General features: G+C 43.2%; 2 protein-coding genes across 2 annotated transcripts; one reads left to right on the forward strand and one right to left on the reverse strand.

Moving 5' to 3' along the window:
- The first annotated feature begins 1,004 nt into the window (after nucleotides 1–1,004).
- Nucleotides 1,005–14,284, forward strand: TRIM21 (tripartite motif containing 21). Its single transcript, XM_043482344.1, has 7 exons — nucleotides 1,005–1,089; nucleotides 2,412–2,855; nucleotides 3,347–3,442; nucleotides 4,707–4,937; nucleotides 9,980–10,002; nucleotides 11,229–11,329; nucleotides 11,607–14,284. The coding sequence occupies exons 2-7, from the start codon at nucleotides 2,448–2,450 to the stop codon at nucleotides 12,155–12,157; spliced, it is 1,410 nt and encodes a 469-aa protein (XP_043338279.1). The 5' UTR covers nucleotides 1,005–1,089; nucleotides 2,412–2,447; the 3' UTR covers nucleotides 12,158–14,284.
- Nucleotides 14,285–17,775: 3,491 nt separating this feature from the next.
- Nucleotides 17,776–18,726, reverse strand: LOC122450245 (olfactory receptor 52B4-like). Its single transcript, XM_043482476.1, has one exon. It carries the CDS (start codon nucleotides 18,724–18,726, stop codon nucleotides 17,776–17,778), a length of 951 nt encoding a protein of 316 aa, XP_043338411.1.
- Nucleotides 18,727–24,850: the final 6,124 nt, after the last annotated feature.

A 24,850-nucleotide genomic window follows, 5' to 3' on the forward strand; every position in this document is an offset into this window, starting at 1 on the left:
AAAACCCTACTCTATGATATAAGAACACTGTACCATAAATTCTGGTGCACACCTAAGATCAACAACTAATAGGTGATGGTATTTTTCATAGCCATTATAAACACACTCTTCATAGAATAAAGAAGGGAGGTGGTTGCAGCTCCTATTTCCCTCAAACTGGTAACGCATTTACAGATCATTTTCTTTCCATCCCCCAACATAGGGCTCAGCCTTGTTCTAAGGGTCTAGTAAAGGAAGAAGTTCTTCCACCAGAGTGAAAACTCTGATTCTCATAAAGAGAAATTTGCCACTACTCCCTGGCTCTTTGAGGTTTCTTGTGCTTAATCACTCAGTTGTGTCTGACTCTTTGAGACCCCATGGACCGTGGCGAAGTACACAACTGTAAATGTATTTAATGCCACTGAACTACACACTTAAAAAGGGTTAAGATGGTGAATGTTATACGTACTTCACCACTTCACTTCACTTCAATAAAATAAACATTTTATTATTTAAAATAATAATAAAACAACCTGAAAAAGTCCCTGGCTCAGGGAGAAGTGCACAGTTGGTGCCTCAATAAATGGCAAGTCCCTTCTTACCACTCACTGGTGTGATAATGCCCTGAGGTACTGCGGAATAAATCGCTCTCCCCCTGACGTTAAAAGAATATCAAGTCTCCTGAAAAGGGAATTGTTTTTGGAAGTAGGGAACAGAAGGTGGCCTTTAGAGGAGAGCTCCAGGCACCGCTGTCCATCCAAACCTCCTCAAAAGCAGCTCCCACACAAGGGCACAGCACCTAGGCCTGGGGTGATGACCTGCATCAAAGAAAGCAGCATGGCTCCTCCACGTAGCAGATACGCTGCTTCACTCTATTACACAAGGAGGACACCGGAGGGAACGCAAAGCAAGGACTAAACGCTGCGGAGTTTTCAGTCCCCCAGCAAGAAGCTCCGGACTCTAGCGGCACCTCAACCCCTCCTCCTTCCTCCTCCCTTGGCCCCGCCCACTCTCCGCCCCCTCTGCCCGCCTCCCTTTCAGATTTGCAGTGGACGGGAAATCGAAAGTGAAATAAGGAAGCGGCTGCTATCTACTGCGTCCGTTGAAAAGGTGAGTGAACTTGACTAGACCGAGATACCCCAACTCTCCCTGGGGGACCTCTCTCCCCTGCCCCGGGCCGGAAGAGCCTCATTCTAGCCGTCCCCACCCCTAGAAACTTCGATCTCAGGTTTTCTTTCGCAATAGGTTTCCTTCAACCCTAACCCAGCTGTTCTTCCCCTGCAGCCTGGGAGGAGGCTGGGCTGTCCTCCTGACTGGGATGTCCCCTGGAAGGAGCTCGGATTGCCCTGCTTCCGCCGGCACCTGAGCTGGGAAGAAAGACCCAGAGAAACTGGGAGAACTAGGATGGCAACCTAGCTCGGGGTTGGTCCAGGGGAGCCCGGTGTGGGGGTAGATCCGCGATCCCTGAGACTGCTGTCCCCAAAAGGCCCCCTCTGGAGGTGAGAGAGACAGGGTTGCTTAGGATATTAGAAAACTATGGGTCTATGCCCTAGAAGAAACAAAGGCGGTGCCAGGTTCAGAGTAGCTGAGAGAAGAGCCCAGGAAGTTCTTAATAAACCACACGCTTCTGTGTGTATGCACATACATATATACACATACATATACATATGCGTGTGTGTGTGTGCTCTGTCGTGTCTGACTCTTTGCTACCCCATGGACTGTATGTAGCCCGCCAGGCTCCTCTGTCCATGGTATTTCCCAGGTGAGATACTGAAGTGGGTTGCCATTTCCTTCTCCAGGGAATCTTCCCAACTCAGAGATCAAACCTGCTGTCTCCTGTGTCTCCTGCATTAGCAGGTGGATTCTTTACCACTTGCACCACCTAGGAAGCCCATGTACTTAATACAGATATACATGTATCCTTAGGAGAATATGTAAGAATAAATATAAATATTCTTATATATATTCATGTTACTGATAATTAGATACCAATAACCCCTGCCTATTGCAAAGATTAATGAGAATGTATGTGAAGTATGTGGCACCTGGCACGTGGAAGGAGCACAGTCAATGGTCGCTACTGTTAAGATTAGCTTCTCAACAGAGTGGAAGACCAGTGGCCTGAGGCGGAAGATCAATAGGTAAAGCCTGGACTCTGAGGGGTTAAGCAGAGGTGAACATGATGAAAGTCGAATTGTAAGCAGCTGTCTCTCAGGTTCTCAACAATTTTTGCTATCTCTTGGGGATTCATTGTCCCCTTCTGTCTGACTGGATCAGTGACCCAGACTATGGAAGAGGAGCACTTGCTGTTCAGGTTGAGGTCCTTGTCTTTTCTTGTTTTCACTCCCTCCAGGTCACCCTCCCTCCGGTTCCCTTTTCTCACCTGGCTCTTCTCTTCCCTCCCTTTCCCCTTCTCCTCCCCTCACCGCAAGATCTCCCCAGCACTGCTGAAGAGGAGCATCACGCCAATGGCCTCAGCCATACCCTTGACAATGATGTGGGAGGAGGTCACGTGCTCTATCTGCCTGGATCCCATGGTGGAGCCCATGAGCATTGAATGTGGTCACAGCTTCTGCCAGGAGTGCATCTCTGAGGTCGGGAAAGACGGCGGCAGCGTCTGTCCTGTGTGCAGGTGCCACTTCCTGCTCCAGAACCTCCGGCCCAATCGACAGGTAGCCAACATGGTGGACAACCTTAGAAAGATCAGCCAGGGTGCCAAGGAGGGCCCCCACGGGGAGCTGTGTGCGGTGCACAGAGAGAAACTTCACCTCTTCTGTGAGGAAGATGGGAAGGCCCTTTGCTGGGTGTGTTCCCAGTCCCAGAAACACCGTGATCATCCCATGGTCCCTATTGAGGAGGCTGCTCAGGAGTACCAGGTGAGGCCTCAGCACAGAGGCAGGAACAGGTAAAAAGGAGATGGGGCCCTGTTGACGGCTTTGTTCCCCAGAGCTGGGAATGGGAGAGAGTTACCTGTGGGGCTGGGGAAAGGATAGGGGTCTCCTGCCTTCTACGTCTTATTTAAGGGGGAAATGGCAAGCTCAGCACAGTTTTCTCATTTTCCAGGAGCAGGGATGTGCCATGGGAAAATGCTTCAAGAATCATCTTCCCTTGTGCCCTCCTGCTTAATTAGGAACAAGCAGTGCCCCCACCCTTTGTACCCCAACCATGTGGCCCTGTTTTGTAAGAAATATCAGGCTTTTTCCAAAACCTTCCCATCCACAGAGTTCCTACCCCGAAGAGACTCTAGTCCTTCCTTGTCCTCTGCACTCAGGCCCTAATAAGAACCGGTATGATCTTCCCCCACTTTACACCCCTGCACCCTCCTTCTTGACCTGATTGGGTATCATCTTGCTTTCATTCTCTGCAGGAGAAGCTTCAGGTGGCATTAAAGAAACTAAGAGATAAGCAGGAGTTGGCTGAGAAGCTGGAACTGGACATTGCAATGAAGAAAGCATCCTGGAAGGCAAGAGTCATATCCTGAAGGGAATCTTAGATCAGAAACCTGGGGAGGGTCCAGCTATGCCAGTCCCTATATCTCACTCTCCAAGAACCAGCTGCCCCATAGGTCTCTTGATGGAGGGGATTGAAAGAGTATGGAGATCAAAAAGCGCTCCCAATCAGATGGAGAGAGAGTCTTAGGAGAAGGTGCTGAGGGACAAGATACCCCCTAATGCTCCTGCTTCTTGAGCCCAGTCTCTGGAGATGACAGCACAGGGCCTCAGGGTCTGGGACAGAGGAATGCCAGGAGAGATGCCCAATGTCAAGAAATGACAAGTTGTCAAGAAATGACAGTGACTGTGAGGACCAGACTTAAGGGAACCATAAAGGCCTAAGATGGACTTCCCTGGTGGCTCAGATGGTAAAGAATCTGCCTGCAGTATTGGAGACCCGGGTTCAATTCCTGGATTGGGAAGATCCCCTGAAGAAGGGAATGGCTACCCACTCCAGTATTCTTGCCTGGAGAATCCCATGGACAAAGGAGCCTGGCAGGCTACATACATCCCATAGAGTCGCAGAGTCAGATATGACTGAGCAACTAACACTTTCACTTTCAAAGGTCTAAGATAGGAAAACCAGTCTGACGAGGTAGTTACTTGACCATGTCCAGCTCACTGGTCCAAAATGTAATGGGAGAGCTACAGCTTGTTCCACCCCAGGGATTAGGAGGTGGGGTGGGTCAGGGACTAGAAAGGAGCAGAAGGAGCTCATGGCCAAGAGGTCCCAGAAGAGGAAGACTTGAGACCCAGGAAGGGTAAGGCAGGCTGTGGTGATCTTGAGTGACCCTCCAGTTAGAAGCAGGAGAGGGCAAGCATAGAATATCTCAAAGAGTCCTTTGTCCTAGACTTCGGAACCAGGTTATGAGCCTGGCTTTGCAGGTTTGTTGGAGTAGGGCCAGGTGTTACTCGCTCAGTTACTAAGATATGAAGACAAAGGGGCACATTGGGGGAGCGGGGGTGACTTGAAGGAGGTTGAGGAAATCTCTGATACCACAGGCTGATGCAGCTGTGATAGGAGAGCAACTACGGTGCGCCTCCCCCACCGCGCCCCACCAGTCCCATTCCCCTCAGGCCCAGAAGCCTCACCCACCTTCCTTCCCAGCACGGTTGTGTATGTGTGTGTTCCCAGACAGAGCCAGAGTGGAGTAGGAGTAGGTATGGATACTTGCATTCCCAAATCTTAGGGGATTATGATTAAAAACCACCTCTTTCTTTCCATTGACACCAAAGGGGAAAGTTGAGGCGCACAAATTGAGAATTCATGAAGAGTTTGTAAGGCAGAAAAACTTCCTGGCTGAAGAGGAGCAGAAGCAACTGCAGAAGCTAGAGGAGGAGGAGAGGCAACACCTGAGAACCCTGGGGGACACAGAGGCCAGGCTGGCCCAGCAGGTCCAGGCCTTGCAGGAGCTGATCGCAGAGCTGGAGAGGAGGAGGCGGGGCTCGGCGCTGGAGCTGCTGCAGGTGAGGCCTGAGAAGAGCTCCCCTCTGAGATTCAGGGAGTAACTGAAAAAACCCAGAGTGCCTTGGGGCTACCTTCAGGGCACACAGAAACTTGGTCCCTGGCATTTTCTTAAATAAACTGGAATTCAGACCTATGAGTGGTTTGCATTCAAGGCCTGGAAAAGTACAAATTAGAAAGGAATATTCCATGCAGCAATGAAAAGAAATGGACATCACTAGTAAGTGTCTGTTCTAATACACAATCAGATTCATGATCTTGAGAACATACCTTACTCTTTCCGAGGATTAGGTTGCTCCTATGTTAAATGGATATTTTAATATTACATATCTCAGGGCCCCAACCTTGCCACCAATTCCTTCCGTAACTCTAAATTAAGTCATTTTCTTTCCCTAGACCTAATTTCTCCATTTGTGAAACAAGGGCAGCGGGAATAGACTGAATGACAAGGAGTTCCCCAGGCTTTAGTTGTAAATGTAACATGTTTACACTTCTATGAGCTATATATGTATAAATGTATATATGTATAACTGTATCACTCTGCCATATACCTGAAACATTGTCAATCAACTGTGTTTCAATTTTATAAAAAGAAAAAAAAGAGGCAGAGAACACAAGGGATCTGTTCTTGGGAGAACCCCATGGGGTCTGCTAGGTTTCCATACATAAACATAAAATGCTTAGAACAGTGCCTGGCACACAGTATGTGGCTGCATAAATATTATTTAATTTTATTATCATTTATGTTATAAAATACCTACTGAATACCTACCTCTGAGGAGGCCTTACAAATAGCTGAGAAAAGAAGAGAAGTGAAAGGCAAAGGAGAAAAGGAACGATATACCCATTTGAATGCAAAGTTCCAAAGAACAGCAACGAAAGAGAGATAAGAAATAAGAAAGCTTTCCTCAGTGATCAATGCAAAGAAATAGAGGAAAACAATAAAATTGGAAAGACTAGAGATCTCTTCAAGAAAATTAGAGATACCAAGGGAACATTTCATGCAAAGTGAAAATAAGTGAAGGTGAAAGTTGTTCAGTCATGCCCAACTCTTTGCGACCCCAAGGGCTATTCAGTCCATGGAATTCTCCAGGCCAGAAGACTGGAGTGGGTAGCCTTTCCCTTCTCCAGGGGATCTTCCCAACCCAGGGATCAAACCCAGGTCTCCCACATTGCAGATGGATTCTTTACCAGCTGAACCATAAGGGAAGCCCAAGATGGGCACAATAAAGGACAGAAACAGTATGGACCTAACAGAAGCAGAAGATATTAAAAGGAGGTGGCAACAATACACAGAAGAACTATGCAAAAAAAGATCTTTATGACCCAGATAACCACAAGGGTGTGATCACTCACCTAGAGCAAGACACCCTGGAATGCGAAGTCAAGTGGGCCTTACAAAGCATCACTATGAACAAAGCTAGTGGAGGTGATGGAATTCCAGTTGAGCTATTTCAGATCCTAAAAGATGATGCTGTGAAAATGGTTTACTCAATATGCCAGCAAATTTGGAAAACTCAGCAGTGTCCACAGGACTGCAAAAGGTCACTTTTTATTCCAATCCCTAAGAAAGGCAATGCCAAAGAATGCTAAAACTACCACACAATTGTACTCATCTCACACACTAGCAAAGTAATGCTTAAAATTCTCCAAGCCAGGCTTCAACTGTACGTGAACCGTGAACTTCCAGATGTTCAAGCTGGATTTAGAAAAGGCACAGGAACCAGAGATCAAATTGCCATCATCCGCTGGATCATCAAAGAAGCAAGAGAGTTCCAGAAAAACATCTACCTCTGCTTTATTGACTACACCAAAGCCTTTGCCTGTGTGGATCACAACAAACTGTGGAAAATTCTGAAAGAGATGGGAATACCAGACCACTTGACCTGCCTCCTGAGAAATCTGTATGCAGGTCAAGAAGCAACAGTTAGAACTGGATATGGGACAACAGACTGGTTCTAAATCAGGAAAGGAGTATGTCAAGGCTGTATATTGTTACCCTGTTTATTTAATTTATATGCAGAGTACATCATTCAAAATGCCAGGCTGGATGAAACACAAGCTGGAATCAAGATTGCCAAGAGAAATATCAATAACCTCACATCCATAGATGATACCACCCTTAGAGCAGAAAGTGAAGAAGAACTAAAGAGCCTCTTGAAAGAAAGTGAAAGAGGAGAGTGAAAAAGTTAGCTTAAAGCTCAACATTCAGAAAACTAAGATCATGGCATCTGGTCCCATCACCTCATGGCAAATAGATGGGGAAAGAGTGGAAACAGTGGCAGACTTTATTTTTGGGGGCTCCAAAATCACTGCAGATGGTGACTGCAGTCATGAAATTAAAAGATGCTTGCTCCTTGGAAGAAAAGCTATGACTGACCTAGACAGCTTATTATAAAGCAGAGACATTACTTTGCCAACAAAGGTCTGTCTAGTCAAAGCTATGGTTTTTCCCGTAGTCGTGTATTGATATGAGAGTTGGACTATAAAGAAAGCTGAGCACCGAAGAATTGATTCTTTTGAACTGTGGGGTTGGAGAAGACTCTTGAGAGTCCCTTGGAGTACAAGGAGATCCAACCAGTCCATCCTAAAAGAGATCAGTCCTGGGTGTTCATTGGAAGGACTGATGCTGAAGCTGAAACTCAAATACTTTCAACCCCTGATGTGAAGAGCAGACTCATTTGAAAAGACCCTGATGCTTGGTAAAGATTAAAGGCAGGAGGAGAAGGGGACAACAGAGGATGAGATGGTTGGATGGCATCACTGACTCAATGGACATGAGTTTGAGAAATCTCTAGGAGTTGGTGATGGACAGGAAAGCTTGGCGTGCTGCAGTCCATGGGGTCTTAAAGAGTCGGACACGAATGAATGACTGAACTGACTGACTGACCTACTGAATATAAAAACAGTCGGTTGCAAATGACAAAATAAAGCTAAAAGTAAAATAACTGAGAAAATAAAATTAAACCTTGTGCAAGTTATTTTGCCCTCCCAGGAAAATATGGACAAAGAAATGAGAATTTTAGAGAAATATTAAAATATGACTTTGTTTCTCCCTTATTTGGCCTAAGCCAGGGTTCTCATTTGGTAATACAGCTTTGATGTATATGCTCATTGCACAGATTATTGAGTTATATAGCCATCCTTGTCACTGCTTTTTCTGTGCCTGTTTACTAATCTTTAAATGGAATATAAATAACAGTACTTACCTAATAGGAGTTTAGAAATAATTAAACAATTTATACCACAAAAAAAATCTGTTCTAAGCCATAGTAGCCATGTGTTGTTACTGCTACTTTTCCTAATTTTTGTTTTTTGTTGTTCAGTCACTAAGTTGTGTCTGACTCTTAGCGACTCCATGGACTGCAGCACACCAGGCTTCCCAAAGTTTGCTCAAATTCATATCCATTGAGTCAGCAATACTATCTAACCATCTCATCCTCTGCATCCCTCTTCTCCTTTTGCCCTCAATCTTTCCCAGCATTGGGGTCTTTTCCAATGAGTCGCCAAAGTATTGGAGCTTCAGCATCAGTCCTTCCAATGAATATTCAAGATTGATTTCCTTTCAGAGTGACAGATTTGATCTCCTTGCAGTCCAAGGGACTCTGAAGAGTCTTCTTCAGCAGCACAATTCTAATTTATTTCATAATACCATGAATAACTGAAAATTCTTAAATAGCACATAAAATTGTCAGGCATTCAGTCCCTCATGACAATGAAATGAGGTGGATGCTATTATTATTACCCCTAGTTCATAGATTAGAGAACTTAAGGTACAAAGAAGTGAAAAGATTTAGTGATAGACTGAAGCTAAGAAACTTAACCCAGTTGACCTGAATAAGAGGTATTATCACCTGAGTAAGAAGTATTAAGTAGAAAACACATCAATGAATTTATTTTTAAAATAGTTTTTGTGTTTTTTTTTTAATAAATTCACTGATGTGTGTTCTACTTAAAAATCATCTCACACCCAGCAATGATGAGCTTGCCTCACTTTGAGAAACTTTGGACTACATGGTCTCAAAAGTCCCTCTGCTGTAACATTCTGTGGTTCCTCTTTTCCCCATACCTCTTCATTGTCTCTTGGTCAGATACAGTCATGGGAAAATTTGTTTGTGCATAAAAGCCAATAAGATTGATTTGACTTGGCAGCTCTCTTCTTCCCATGATCTAAATCATCTGCCCTTCTCTGAGTGGAGCTCTCTGAGGCACTTTTTGACAGGGCCTAGGAGCCTGCCAATTCCTGGGTAAGGACCCTAGTCCCTGCCACAGAACATTCTCAGATGCTTTGGTTTCACATACATGACAGGGACATTAACCATAGCATAGGACAGCGCTTTAAGCCCTTCCTCCCCAGCACTGCAAGTCTACTGATGAGAGCAGTTTCTGTGCATTCATGTGTCCTGACTCGGCCATTCTCTCTGTGACTGGGTCTGGGCCTCAGCCAGGCAGAGCTATTTGTGCCTTTCTTCTCCCCCACCAAGAATCTGATCTTTTTAATTTGTTTTCTGAATCAGATTTTGTAAGCTACTTTTCCTTCCCCTCTCGGAGAAGGCAATGGCACCCCACTCCAGTACTCTTGCCTTGCCTGGGAAATCCCATGGACGGAGGAGCCTGGTAGGCTGCAGTCCATGGGGTCACTAAGGGATGGACATGACTCAGCGACTTCACTTTCACTTTTCACTTTCATGTTTTGGAAAAGGAAATGGCAACCCACTCCAGTGTTCTTGCCTGGGGAATCCCAGGGACAGCGGAACTTGGTGGGCTGCTGTCTATGGGGTCACACAGAGTCGGACACAACTGAAGCGACTTAGCAGCAGCAGCAGCAGCTTCCTTCCCCTGATTACAGGTCACACCCATGCTGGGTTTCTGCTTCCTCATCCATTTCAAGGTGGTCAGAGGCATTTTTCAGGCCTTGGTCCAGAAGCTTGGGGCAGAGCAGTGTTCTGTAGATCTCAGAGTGATATCGCTTTACCCACACAACTGAAGTCTCAGTTGTAAACTAAGGACTCCAGAACTTACTGTCTGTTTCTTATCTCCTCAGGAGGTGAAAAGTGTCCTGGAAAGGTAAGGAAAGGTTTTCTTCATTAGAGGAGGGGGCAGTATATACCTTAAAAAAGAGTTTTAGTTAGAAAACATGCATTGAAGTCATCCCCATCCTCCTTCCTATTCTCAAAGACCCAGTCCTCCTTAAAATATGTCCTGGTCTCAGAAGGCTAATTAATGGACAGCTCAGTTGGTGAATGTCAACCCACTCCAGTATTCTTGCCTGGAGAGTCCCATGGACAGAGGAGGCTGGTGGGCTACAGTCCCTGGGGTCACAAAGACTTGGACACGACTGAGCAACTGAACACACACAGTTGGTGAGGTGCCCAAAGTAACTGGCATGTCATATCTTCACAAAGTGAACTTATAACAGACAGGGAAGTTGAGTTTACAGCCTGCTGGGACTCTTTTAAAAAGTATCTAACCGGTTTCAAACCTCTCCAAAAGAGCCATGGGTAAGACCCACAGCATGGGCGAGACTCCTTGAGGTTCCTCATGGAGGTGATTCAGCCTGTATCAGACACCTTGAGTTATGAAGTGAAACAGAAGGTACTTGTGTAATGACCCAGAGAGACATACAGGCTGGCCAGATGATACAGACGCTCATGTAGCCATCAAGGCTTAGACTGAAACAAAATCCTACCTACTTTTGCCCTCCGTCCACAGGGATCCTAACACAGATTGTTGTGGTTGTTGTTGTTTAGTTGCTGAGTTGTGTCCAGGCTTCCCTGGTGGCTCAGATGGTAAAGAATCCGTCTGCAATGTGGGAGACCTGGGTTCGATCTCCAGGGAAGATCCCCTGGAGAAGAGAACAGCTACCCACTCCAGTAATCTTGCCTGGAGAATTTCAAGGACAGAGGAGCCTGGCAGGCTACAGTCCATGGGGTCACAAAGAGTTGGACATGACTGGGCAGCTTTCACTTCACTGTGTCTAACTCTTTGCAACCCCATGGACTGTAGCCCCAGGCTCCTCTGCCCATAGGATTTCCCACACAAGAATACTGAAATGGGCTGCCATTTCCTTCTCCCGGGGATCTTTCTGACCCAAGGGATTGAACCCATGTCTCCTGCATTGGGAGGTGGATTCTTTACCACTGCATCACCTGGGAAACCCCCCTAACACAAGAGCAGTTTGCAAATTTGCATTGAATTAAATTATCAGTCATCCACAAGGGTGGTATAGCCATCGGATTTGGGCAGGATGAGGTAGGAGTTGGAGACAGGTTCTCTAACTCTTTTTCCCACAGGAGTGAATCCTGGAACCTGAAGGAGCTGGATGTCACCTCCACAGACCTGAGGAATGTATTCTATGTGCCCGGGATTAAGAAGATGCTGAGGACGTGTGGAGGTAAGGCCAGCACCAGGGGTGTGGGACTGGCTTGCCAAGGGAGTGAAGGGGATAAGGAGGGTGCCCAGTGCATCCCTGGGTTGGAAAAAGATGGCAGGTTAGAGTAGGTGGGGCAGGTGCAGAAATCGAGAAGGTGGTTCCCTCAAAGGAGTTGGCTAGGGATCTTCTCCTCACACAGTGAGGCTCAGGGTCACCCCTTCATCCTCATCCCCCACCACCGGCACAGGGTTCTGACTCTGCACACCCTCCCAGCCTGACTGTGACCCTCTCTCTGCAGTACACATCACCCTGGATCCACAGACAGCCAATCCATGGCTCATCCTTTCGGAGAATCGGAGACAAGTGAGGCTTACAAACACCCGGCAGGACGTGCCTGAAAATGAGGAGAGATTTGATGCTTACCCCATGGTACTGGGTGCCCAGCGCTTTAACTCCGGGAAAGTTTACTGGGAGGTAGATGTGACGGGAAAGGAAGCCTGGGACCTGGGGGTTTGTAGAGACAATGTGCGGAGGAAGGGGCAGTTTTCGCTCAACTCCGACAATGGCTTCTGGATTATCTGGCTGTGGAACAAACAGAAATATGAGGCTGGCACCTGCCCCCAGACTCCCCTCCACCTTCAGGTGCCTCCAAGCCGAGTTGGGATCTTCCTAGATTATGAGGCCAACACTGTCTCTTTCTACAACATCACTGACCACGGCTCCCTCATCTACACCTTCTCCGAATGTGCCTTTGCTGGACCTCTGCGGCCCTTCTTCAATCCTGGTTTCAATGATAGAGGAACAAACTCAGCCCCTCTGATCCTCTGTCCACTTAAGACAGGCTGGTAGGGATCCAGATGATTCTGTCTGGACACAAGCAACCCCTCTGTTGGTTCCACTTCTTAGCCAGTGACCCTGTCTCATGTGCCCATGAACTCCAAACCACCTTTGTCTCTGCATATGTGTCAGGATGCCGCAGGCAAACTGGCACAAAGGTCACCCGCGGTCTATGTCAAATGACCTACAGCACCAGTATTCCTGTCCTATGTTGCTTTATGATTCCCTCCATGAAAGAAACTACTTGCATTTGGCCCCCAAACTCATCTGGATCAACTAAAGCATGTTTCTACCTTCATGTGACTCAAGTTTTGCTTTTTCCTCTCCATCTTTAGGCTTTTGGTCCAATCTCTACTATATATCTTGCAAAGTGAAAGTGAAGTCACTCAGTCATGTCCAACTCTTTGCAACCCCATGGACTGTAGCCTACCAGGCTCCTCTGTCCATGGGATTTTCCAGGCAAGAGTACTGGAGCGAGTTGCCATTTGCTTCTCCAGGGGATCTTCCCAATCCAGGGATCGAACCTTGGTCTCCCGTGTTGTAGGCAGACGCTTTACCATCTCAGCCACCAGGGAAGTCCCATGTATCTTGCAAAGGACTTCCTAAATAAATTGGTCTCAATCTATCCTATCATTCCTACCTTGTACACCTCGAGGATTATCTTCCCAACAGACATCTGATCAAGAGTGGCTTCACAGTGCCTATAGGAAAACAGGCATTAACTTTTAAAATAAAGGCTGAATTATGCATGCCTTAGGTTGCCATGTTAAATATCTAACCAGCTGTGATCCCTCATTTCCACTGTTATCTCCCCACCACATCTTGTTGACAGTGGAGTTGGTTAAAGAACATATCAACATAAATGGCCAGTGTGATAGTTTTTTGATAGACCAACTTGCCTAGGCTATAAGCCCCCAGATTTTCAATCAAACACTAATCCAGATTGTTGCTATAAAGGTATTTTTGTAGATGTCATCAAAGTCCATAATGAAAGTGAAAAGTGAAGTCGCTCAGTCGTGTCTGACTCTTTGTGACCCCATGGACTGTAGCCTACCAGGCTCTTCCATCCGTGGAATTTTCCAGGCAAGAGTACTGGAGTGGGTTTCCATTTCCTTCTCCAGAGGATCTTCCTGACCCAGGGATCAAAGCCGGGTCTCCGGCATTGCAGGCAGATGCTTTACCATCTGAGCCAAGTCCATAAAGATTTGACTTTAAATAAGAGAGGTTGTCCTAGATAAGCTGGGTGGGCCTAATGTTCAATCAGGTGGAAGTCTAGAGGCGGAGCTGAGGCTCCTGTGAAGAAGATAGTCCACTTGTGAATAGCAGCTCCAACTCATGCCCAAGAGTCTGAACTTCACCTTCCTGGATAATCTGCCCTGTGGATTTTATGACTTGTCTGGCCAGCCCTCCCAGATGTATAAGCGAATTTCTTAGCATAAGCAAATCTCATAATATTTATTTCCTGTTCTCCTCTGGTTGAACCCTGACTGGTGTGAAGGCCAGGAAGGAGGTAACAGCATCACCTGATTTCAGCAGACACTTTTCTTGAATTTAAACTTTTTAAGTTGGCACAATGAAGCTCTACATGTGAACATCAGTAGGCTCCCTGAGAGCCACTGTCCTTCCAGGAAATATGATTCCTTATCTAAAATAGAATCTCAGATTGCCCTTAGCACATATGCTAAATATTTCATGAAAAACTTAGATACTACACAAAGATGTCAGTGACCTTGAAAAAAGCTGTTGTTTTTAGGTCTTAACCCTGGACAGAAAGAAGGTACTTTGATGGAAAGATAGCAACAACGGAGTCCTCAGGCAAGAGACATCATAGAGCTAACTCATTGTAAGTTGTCGAAGGTGACCAGTGCTTTGGTTGATAACACTAGAGAGAATATGGAGAATTTAGTTCATCATGAATGGGATGTGCTGGGGGAGGGTTGGATTCTGTATATCCAATATGGGTCAAAGAGAAATATTTTTTATTAGAAGGGTAGATTATGAAATCAGCTTTTCTACCTCTCTGCTCTGGGCATGACCAATGTAATTGATGGTGGGTTTTTTCCCCCTTCAGTTGATATGCTGATGTGAGGACACTGCCATAATGATATAAACTTAAATAAATTTTTATTTCTCAAAATCTGAATACCTTGGCATATTGGGTTACCCTGATGTTTGCAGATATATTACACAGATGACATACTGCCATCCCCTGCATCTCCACCAAAAAGAATTAAATAGTAGAGGTTTCATAGTATCTCAACTTTTATCCCCACCGATAATTACTAACAAGTGATCCAGGTACACTCCAGCATGTTACACATAAGATTATCATACTAAGTGAAGTAAGCCAGAAAAAGACAAGTATCAATTATATGTGAAATCTTAAAAAAATGATATAAATGACCTCATATATGAAACAGAAATAGACCCACAGATATAGAAAACAAACATGGTTATTAAAGGGGAAAAGGGGGTTGGAAGAGATAAATTGGGAGTTTGGGATTAACATATATACACTACTTTATATAAAATATATAACTGAGAACCTACTGTATAGCACAGAAAACTATACTCAATATTTTGTATTAACTTAATAGGGAAAAGAATTTGAAAAAGAATAGATACATGTACATGTATAACTGAATTACTTTGCCATTCACCTGAAAATAACACAGCACTGTAAATCAACTGTGCTTCAAAAAAATTTTTTTTAGTTCTCTTGAGAGATGAGAGATTTACCAGCACCAATTCTAATTTTGATTAATATTATCCTTTAAAATTCAAATAAGATCTCTTGACTTTTTGATCTCCTTTGTTACCACAACTTCCTTTTGAAGTATTGATAGAAGAAGCAGAAATTATCATAGCAAAGTTTTAAAGATAAACAAGCTAAGACAGGAAGACGTTAAAAATCTATCCAGTGCTTACTCTTTGTCAATATTCAAGATCCTATTTATACTTTAAATTTTCAGTTCTATCACAGCCATATGATAAAAGCATGATCAAGAAATTTAAAGATTATGGTGCCCCTCACTTACTTATGAAAATATTTTAATTAAAACATTTCTTAAGATCAAATCAGCAAATTTCAAGTATATAATACCATGTTTTAAACTATAGTCACCATACTGTACATTAGATCCCCAAACTGAGTTTGTACCCTTCAAGCTATATCTCCATTTCCCCTACCCCTGTGCCTCTTGAAACCACCTTTCTACTCTCTACTTCTGTGAGTTCAGTTTTTTTTGGATTCTCCATGTAAGAGAAATCATACTGTTTTTGTCTTTCTGTTTCTGGCTTATTTCATTTAGCATTGCATGCAGATCCTTTACCATCCGAGCTGCAAGGGAAGCCCTAGTATAAGGTACTCCAGGTTTATTCATGTTATCAAAAGTAGCAAGATTTCCTTATTTTTATGATTGAATAATATTCCATTGTGTGTATGTACCACATTTTTCTCTTTTTTCTCCCAGCTTTATTGAGATATAACATTTTTTAAATTTAAGGTGCACAATGTAATGATTTAATACACATACATATAGCAAAATTTTTACAATAAACTTTGTTAACACATCTATCACCTCACATAGTTGTATTTGTATTAATACATGTTTGTGGTGAGAATTTTTAAGATCTAGTCTCTTAGCAACTTTCAAATATACAAAGAAGTATTATTAACTATAGTCATCATGCTATATGTTACATCCTCATAAAATACTCATCTTAAATACTGAAAGTTTGTACCTTTGACCACTTTTACCCGTTTACCCTACCCCCAGACCCTCACCTCAGGCAACTACCAATCTTTTCCCTGTTTCTATGAGTTTCTTTTTAATTCCACTTATAAATGAGATCATACAGTATTTATCTTTAGCTTATTTCATTTACTTCAATATTCTCAAGGTTCATTCATGTTGTAACAGATGGCAAGGTTTCCTTCTTTTTATGGCTGGATAACATAAATGTGTGTGTATGTGTGTGTGTGTGATATTTTATCTATCAATTAATTTTTCAATGCACATTTAGGTTGTTTCTATGCCTTGGCTATTGTAAATAATGCCTCAGTGAACATGGGGATGTATATATCTCTTTGAGATACCAATTTTATTTTCAAATACACAGAAGTACAATTTCTGAATCATATGATAGTTCTACTTTTAATTTTTTAAAAACATCCATACTGTTTCCATATTGGCTCCACAAATTTACATTCCCATCAACACCACACAATGGTTCCCCTTTCTCCATATCCTTGCCAGCATTTGTCATCTCTTATAGTTTTGATAATATCCATTCTAACAGGTTTGAGTTGATACCTCATTGTGGTTTTAACTCACATTTCCCTGGTGATGTTGAGAATCTCTACATGTTCCTATTGACTGTATGTCTTCTTCAAAAAATGTCTCATCAGGTCTTTGCCTATTTTTTAGTCAGGTTATTTCTTTTTGATTTTGTGTGTGTGTGTGTGTTATTTTACTATTGAGTTTTGCTAACTGAGTTTCATTGGTTCCTTATATATTTGGATATCAACCCCTTAGCAGATATATGGTTTGCAAATATTTTCCCCTATTCCATAATTACCTTTTCACTTTACTGATTATTCACTTTGCTGTGCAGGAGCTTATGGGGTCTTCCCAGGTGACTCAGTAGTAAAGAATTTGCCTGTCAATGCAGGAGACACAGGAGACATGGGTTTGATCCCTGGGTCGGGACTGTCCCCTGGAGGAGGAAATGGCAACCCATTCCAGTATTTTTGCCTAAAAAATCCTGTTGACAGAGGAACCCGGTGGACTACAGTCCATGGGGTCACAAAGAGTCAGACACGACTGAGCACGCACGCAGGAGCTTTTCAGTTTGGTGTAGTCCCACTTCTTATTTTGCTTTTGTGTGATATCAAGAAAATCATTGCCAAGACTGATGCCAAGAAGTTTTTCTCCATATTTTCTTCTAAGATTTTTACAGTTTGGGGACTTAGAGTTAAGTCTTTAACTCACTTCAGGTTAACTTTTGTTTATGGTGTAAGGTAAGGACCTAATTTCAATCTTTTGTATAGGAATATCCAATTTTCCTAATACCATTTATTAAAAGGTTGTCCTTTTTGAGAATTCTTGACATCCTTGTTAAAGTTTCACTGACCAATATGCAAGGGTTTATTTCTGAGCTCTTTTTTCTGTTCCACTGGTCCCATTTCTAATTCAGAATAAAAGTTTGTTATACCTCAAATGTATATATTATTAAATGAATATGTATTCTGTCTAGATGTTTTAGTAGATAAGTTTATTATAGGAAATAATTCTCATTGTTTAATATGACTTAGTTTGGTTTTGATATTTCTGTTTTTCTGGGGCCCTATGCATACACTGAGAAGTCTTTAAGAAAATAAGCTGACTTCCCCAAGGTCAAATGCATCACTTTTGGAAAATCCAGTACTCAAATGTAATTTTGATCCAACGGTTCATGCTCTTTCCTAAATACTACCCTTCTCAAGATAACATTGCATTCAGTCTTTCAAAATCACAACAAATCGTTTTGTTCACAGTCAACACAACCATAACTTGATAAATCTCTACAAAGTAAGCAAAGGAATTGCAAGATCCTATGTTGGTAATCATATCACCTGTCATACAAACTCAGTAGAGTTTCCACGGTGAAGACAAAGTACTAACCACACATTCTCGAATCTGCCTGGTCTTAACACCATAAATGATGGGGTTTAGCATAGGAGGAGCTAACATGCAGACATTTGCCAGCAGAATGTGGATATAAGGAGGAACCTGATGCCCAAATCGCTGGGCGATTATGGTAAAAATACCAGGCAAGTAGAACATGGAAATGACACCAAGGTGGGAGCCACATGTGCCTAGGGCCTTTTGCCGAGCTCCTTGGGAGGGAAGGCGGAAGACTGCATTGAGGATGAAGATGTAGGAAACTAAGATGAGCAAGGCATCTACCACTACAGTAGAGAGAAGGACAGACAAGCCATACCAGACATTGACACGAATATCAGCACAAGCAAATTTGGCAACAGCCATGTGCTCACAGTAGGTATGTGGTAGCATGTTGCTATGGCAGAAAGGCAGTCTTTTCACCAGGAACACATCTGGAAGGATCACAGAGAAACTCCTCAGGACCACAGCCAGACCAACCCTTATGATTACTGCCTGACTGAGCACTGTGGTATAGCGCAATGGGTCACAGATGGCTACATAGCGGTCAAATGCCATGGCCAACAGAATTCCTGATTCAGCAATGAAGGTGGCATGGATGAAGAAGATTTGGGTGACACAACCATCAAGGGAAATCTCTCCAGCATGGAACCAGAATATAGCCAGGGCTTTGGGCACGGTGGTAGTGGACAGGATGAGGTCCGCCACACCCAGCATGCAGAGGAAGAAGTACATGGGCTCATGGAGGCTGCGTTCAGTCATGATGATGAAGACAAGGAGGCTATTCCCTAGGACAGCAACAAGGTAGGAAAGAAAAAATGGGAGGGAGATCCATGTGTGCTGGTCTTCCAGGCCAGGGATCCCCAGCAGAATGAAGAGTGAATGGCTGGGACTAGTGTGGTTGGGGGTTGCCATGGCCAGGATGAGTCATCTGGATGTTGGTGTATGGGATTTGGCAGTCATCTCTTTTCTCTTTCCAAACAGGTGACTGGAGCTGGAGTGGGGGCAATGGAAACAGATCACTTTTCTCTGGATAAGAAGTGGAAATGGTCCTGATTAGAAACAAGGAAACATGGGTTAAAAGTCCTTGCCATTCTATTCAACAGCTATGTTATCTTGGTAACATTACTTCCCTGCTCTGGGTCTCTCTTTTATTTGTCACTTTAAAACTAAAGTCAGGGAGACTCTGGATTAGATATTTCTAAGTGAGTTCTCCCAGCTCTAGAATGCCATAGACCTTAGCATTTATAAACAGTTGAGAGCTGTGAATAACCCTGCATTTTCCACCTTATCAGAATGTGATCTACATCTCAAAAGGAAAATGGTAACTGAGTTCATTATCAATTTAACAAACCTTACTGAACACATACCATGGCTCCTGGAGGACCTCCCTGAGAAGAGTCAGACAATTAAACAAAATATCTATACAATACAAATAGGTTAGAGGAAAAGGAGGAGCTGTGGAAACATGGAAAGCTTCCTAGAAGTTCAGAAAAGGATTTCTAAAGTTGCCACTCTGAGATGAACCTTAAAAAATTAAATAAAGAGTTTGCCAGGTAAAGTCATGTGAGGAGGAAGAACATGAACAAAGTCACAAAGATCTGAAAGGACAAGGAGTTTGTAGGGAAATAATGATTCAGGGTTACTATAGCCTGGAGGACATGGCACGAAATGATAGGAAATAATGTGAGGCAGTGAAGTAGGGGTCAACTCACTGAGGGTTCTGGGTACTGATGTAAGGAGTTTGGGGTTTATGTTGAAGCAGGAAGAGCCACTGAAGGGTTTGCCGTGAGAGGGGGGCATGGTGAAGTTTGTATTTGAGGTCACTCTCTCTCTGGCCCTGCTGTGTAGGAAGGATGTAGAAGGGAGGAGGCAGGTTGGAGAACAGGGACCAGGGACGAGATCAATTGAGAGTATCTCTATTCTAAGGGCTACACGTGCATTTTCTCAATCAACATAGCAGGAAATGACTATAGTCATTTTCCCATTTTACTGATGGAGAGCAAACAGAGCTTAGAGTTTTTCATCCCCCGTACGCAAGGTCACCTGGCTAGTAAAGGTGAAGCTAGGATTTGGCTACCCACGAGATGCTTTGAAAATCACACCATGTCCACCTCACTCCACCTGGGTCCCCTTCATCAGGTGATTGCGATTTCCTGGTTCCTGGTTCAAGGAAAAAAATATCTGTTAATTCCCTTAACCGCCCTCACTCTGCCAGCTACAAATTTATATTTGAATTGTCTTCCTATTTCTCCCACTCAAGGCTCAGCTCTCCATCTGTGCACTGGACCCGAAGCGTCTCTCCATTAATCTGTCACTCTGGTCATTTCAAACTCTCCCTCTCTGCTGACTCCTTCTCCTTACTGTGTCTCTTCCCCCATTCACCTCGGTTTCAGAAAAGCAGGGCTGGCTGCACTCTCTCTTCATTTATCCCCTTACCACCCTCCCAATCTTTACCCCATGCCATTTTACTTACAACACCTAAAACTTCCTTTTCCTTTTTCAGTGCTTCTCATTGTGGTAGGTCACATATTATAAAGCATACTACTTTAGCCATATCTGGCTGCACGTTTCAGTGGGACTAAGTGCATTCACATTGTTGTTCGACTCTCATCATAATCCATCCTCCAAATATTTTATCTTTCTAAACTGAAACTCTGTCCCTATTAAACGCTAACTCCCCATTTCCTCCCCCACCACTCTTACCCCCAGCCCCTGGCATCTGCCAATGTACTTTCTGACTCTAAGAATTTGATTATGTAGGTACCTTGTATAAGTAGAATCAAACAGTATTTGTCTGCACCTATCACTTCATGCGAAATAGATGGGGAAACAGTAGAAACAGTGGCTGACTTTATTTTTGGGGGCTCCAAAATCACTGCAGATGGTGATTGCAGCCATGAAATTAGAAGACGCTTACTCCTTGGAAGGAAAGTTATGACCAACCTAGACAACGTATTAAAAAGCAGAGACATTACTTTGCCAACAAAGGTCCATCTAGTCAAGGCTATGGTTTTTCCAGTAGTCATGTATGAATGTGAGAGTTGGACTGTGAAGAAAGCTGAGCACCAAAGAATTGATGCTTTTGAACTGTGGTGTTGGAGAAGACTCTTGAGAGTCCCTTGGACTGCAAGGAGATCCAGCTAGTCCATCCTAAAGGAGATCAGTCCTGGGTGTTCATTGGAAGGACTGATGCTGAAGCTGAAACTCCAACACTTTGGCCACCTCATGCGAAGAGTTGACTCACTGGAAAAGACCCTGATTCTTGGAAGGATTTGGGTCAGGAGGAGAAGGAGACGACAGAGGATGAGATGGCTGGATGGCATCACCTACTCGAAGGACATGAGTTTGAGTAAACTCCGGGAGTTAGTGATGGACAGAGAGGCCTGGCGTGCTGCGATTCATGGGGTCGCAGAGAGTCGGACACGACTGAGTGACTGAACTGAACTGAATGTATATTGGAATGCATTTTTAAGGTTAACTTAATATTCCCTGTTAGCTCAGTTGGTAAAGAATCCACCTGCAATACAGGAGACCCCAGTTCAATTCCTGGGTCAGAAAGATCCCCTGGAGAAGTGATAGTCTACCCACTCCAGTATTCTTAGGCTTCCTTTGTGACTCAGCTGGCAAAGAATCCGCCTGCAATGCAGGAGACCTGGGTTCAATCCCTGGGTTGGGAAGATCCCCTGGAGAAGGGAAAGGCTACCCACTCCAGTATTCTGTCCTGGAGAATTCCATGGACTATATAGTCCATGGGGTTGCAAAGAGTCAAACACGACCGAGCAATTTGCACTTTAATATATGTCCTAAAAACAGATTGCATCTTCTTTTTTCCCCCCCTCTGCTATACAATAGGGTCTCATTAATTGTCTGTTTTGTGCATAGTGGTGTGTATATGTTAATTCCAATCTAGTACAGAATGAAGTAAGTCAGAAAGAGAAAAACAATATTGTATGTTAATGCATATATGTGGAATCTAGAAAAATGGTACAGATTAACCTATCTGCAAATCAGAAATAGAGACACAGATGTAGAGAACAAACATATGAGGAAAAGATGGGTGGGATAAATTGGGAGATTGGGATTGACATATATACACTACTATGTATAAATCTTCCTTTTCTAAAATAATCTGTCATATCATGGTTGCCAAATCTAATATTACTTTTCATTTCTTATTGCTAGTAATATCCAATTTCTGTCATTAATACTTCTTTGATGATAGCAACCATTACTACTGTTAGATGTATTTATTATTTCTAATTATTGTACAAAACCTATGGAATTGAAAGTATCACTAGTTCATGCAAGAAGAAGCTAATCTCAGATAAGCAACAGCCCAAAGTCAAACAACCTGTTAGAGGCTAAGCTGATATTTGAGTCCCAGATTATTGAGTCAAACCTTCCATTAGTTTTAGAAACAGACATTTTTTTTGTTGATTACCTAACCACTTTTCTTTGGTGTCCTCTCCACTCCCTTCTCATTCTCTTATTTCACCAGAATGTCTAAGACATATAAACAATATAATATAGGAAAAATTATATGGACTTTAGACCTACCTGAGTTCAATTCCAGCTCTGCTTGCTACAGATCCACTTACACACAATCTTCCATTCGTATTACCGTATCATCAGACACATTCATTTATACAGTCACAACACACACTATTTACTCATACAAATTTTGATGATTTACATACTAACACACATTTTCCCTGTTCACACAAAACACCCCTTCACCATAAGTACACACACACACACACACACACAGAGTTTTAAATTTTCCTTCGTATATATACCCACCCAAACTCATAGTCATTACCCCTTCAAACTCACTCTCACTTATCTAAGTCATAACTTTGCCAATCTCCATTCAGTATACTGGCTCTCCTCTCATTAAATCAGTTTCCTCAAGGAGGTGGATATTCCAAAGTTTATTCAGCTCTTGCCCCTGCTTCCAGCCTGACAGTTCTCTAATCTATGCTAGAAGGAAGAATTGTCTCTGGGAATGCGATTCACAAGATAACCTCCTGCTTCACCAGTTCCCTCTGGAATTGCCCAAACATGAATCAGAGATGTAAAATATCAACACTGGTTGGCAATTTATATCAGCAATCATTAAACTGCAGCCGGTGGGCCAAATCCTGCCCACCACCTTCTTTTATAAATAAAATGTTATTGAAACACAGCCATGCCCAGTTATTTACATATTGTCTATGACAGCTTTCATGGGACAGATTGAGTAGTTGCAACAGAGACCATGTTCAAAACTTAAAATATTTGCTGTTACTCTATAAAAACTTTTTGGTGATCCCTGTTTTAAAATAATCTTGTATGATTTATTATTTATGAAGGAAAGGCAATTTTCCCAAGGTCACAGAGGAACTGAGCTAAGATTTCTTGCTTCTCATTCCACTATTTCCACCAAACCACAAAGCTTCTGCAGACACATTTTGGTCTGCCCTCTGACTCTGCTCTCAAGGGACGGAGAATTCCAAACAGAGCCTCTACTGGGTGACCAAATGGTGAAGGCAATCCATTATTGTTTCCCATGTCTCTCATTAATAAACTCAGCATTTCCCACCTCCTTTATCCCCACCATTCCTGCCCATAGGCAGAAGGACCCAAAGAGGCACCAGGCTACCCTGGTCAGTACCAACCTACATCTCTCCTCACCCCAAACTGTCATCATAGCCATTTGGAACCACAGACTGGAGTCATGCCCCTGCCTAGATTGGTGTTCCCATGGCCAGCAGACTGTTCAGTGGCCAGGAGATCAAGGTGGAGGAGAAACTGCAGGGCAAGTTATTTGTTCTCTGAGCATCTTTGGGGACCATGGTCTTACTCATGTTGTCTTTCTTTCCCCCAGGATCTCCTCTATTGCTGGTCTCCTCAGTGACATAACCAGAAAGTCCTTAACCCTTCTTGTCTGAGTGCTGGAAGCCTCCTGTGGAAAGTGTGCCTGATAGGTTATATGAACTTAGGAGAGAAAGGAGTTGCGAGAGAAGATTTGGAGTCTGACTCTTTGCAACCTCATAGACTGTAGCCCGCCAGGCTCCTCTTTCCATGAGATTTCCCAAGCAAGAATACTGGAGTGGGTTGCCATTTCCTTCTCCAATCCCGACCCAGGGATTGAGTCTTCTGTGTCTCCTGCTTGGCAGGCGGATTCTTTACCACTGAGTCACCTGGGAAGCCCTAATGAACCAATACTGATACATTATTATTGATGAAAGTCTGTAGCTTATATCAGGGTACACTCTTTGTGTTGTATAATTTAGGGGTTTTAAAAAATGTATAGTGACATGTGTACACCATTATAGTGCCTTTCAGAATATTTTCAAAAACTTAAAAATACTTGCAAGCCTCCTATTTATCCCTCTTCTGTTCCCTCAGAATCCCTGAAACCCACAGATTTTTTTTTTTTTACTGTCTCTGTAGTTTTCCCTTTTTCCAGAATTTCATAAGATTTATATCATACAGTAGGTACCTTTACAGATCACCTTATTTTGCTTAGCATAGTGCTTTTAAATTTCCCCCACATCTTTCTGTGGCTTCATATCTCACTTCTTTCTATTGTTGAATAATATTCCATTGTTTGGATGTACCAGAGTTTGTTTATCTATTCACCTGTTCAAAGATATTTTGGTTGCTTCCAAAATTTGGCAATTATGCATAAAGTTTCTGTAAATATCTGTGTGTAGGCTTTTCTGTATACATAAGTTGTCAACTCGTTGGTTAAATACTAAGAAGTGTGCTTGCTGGATCATGTGGTAAGAGTATGTTTAGCTTTATAAGAAATTGAAGAACTGTAGAAGCCATTTCCAAAGTGGCTTTACCATTTTCATTTCTGCCAGCAATGAGTAAAAGTCCTATTGATCCATACTCTAAACAGCATTTACTATTGTCAGTGTATTAGGTTTTAACCATTCTAGTAGGTATGTAGTGGTATTTCATTGTTGTTTTAATTTGCATTTCCTTAATGAAATATGCTGATATTGGGTGTTTTTCATATATTCATGTGACATCTCAATGGATTCTC

This window comes from Cervus canadensis, chromosome 11 (assembly GCF_019320065.1).
Source record: "Cervus canadensis isolate Bull #8, Minnesota chromosome 11, ASM1932006v1, whole genome shotgun sequence".
NCBI lineage: Eukaryota > Metazoa > Chordata > Mammalia > Artiodactyla > Cervidae > Cervus > Cervus canadensis.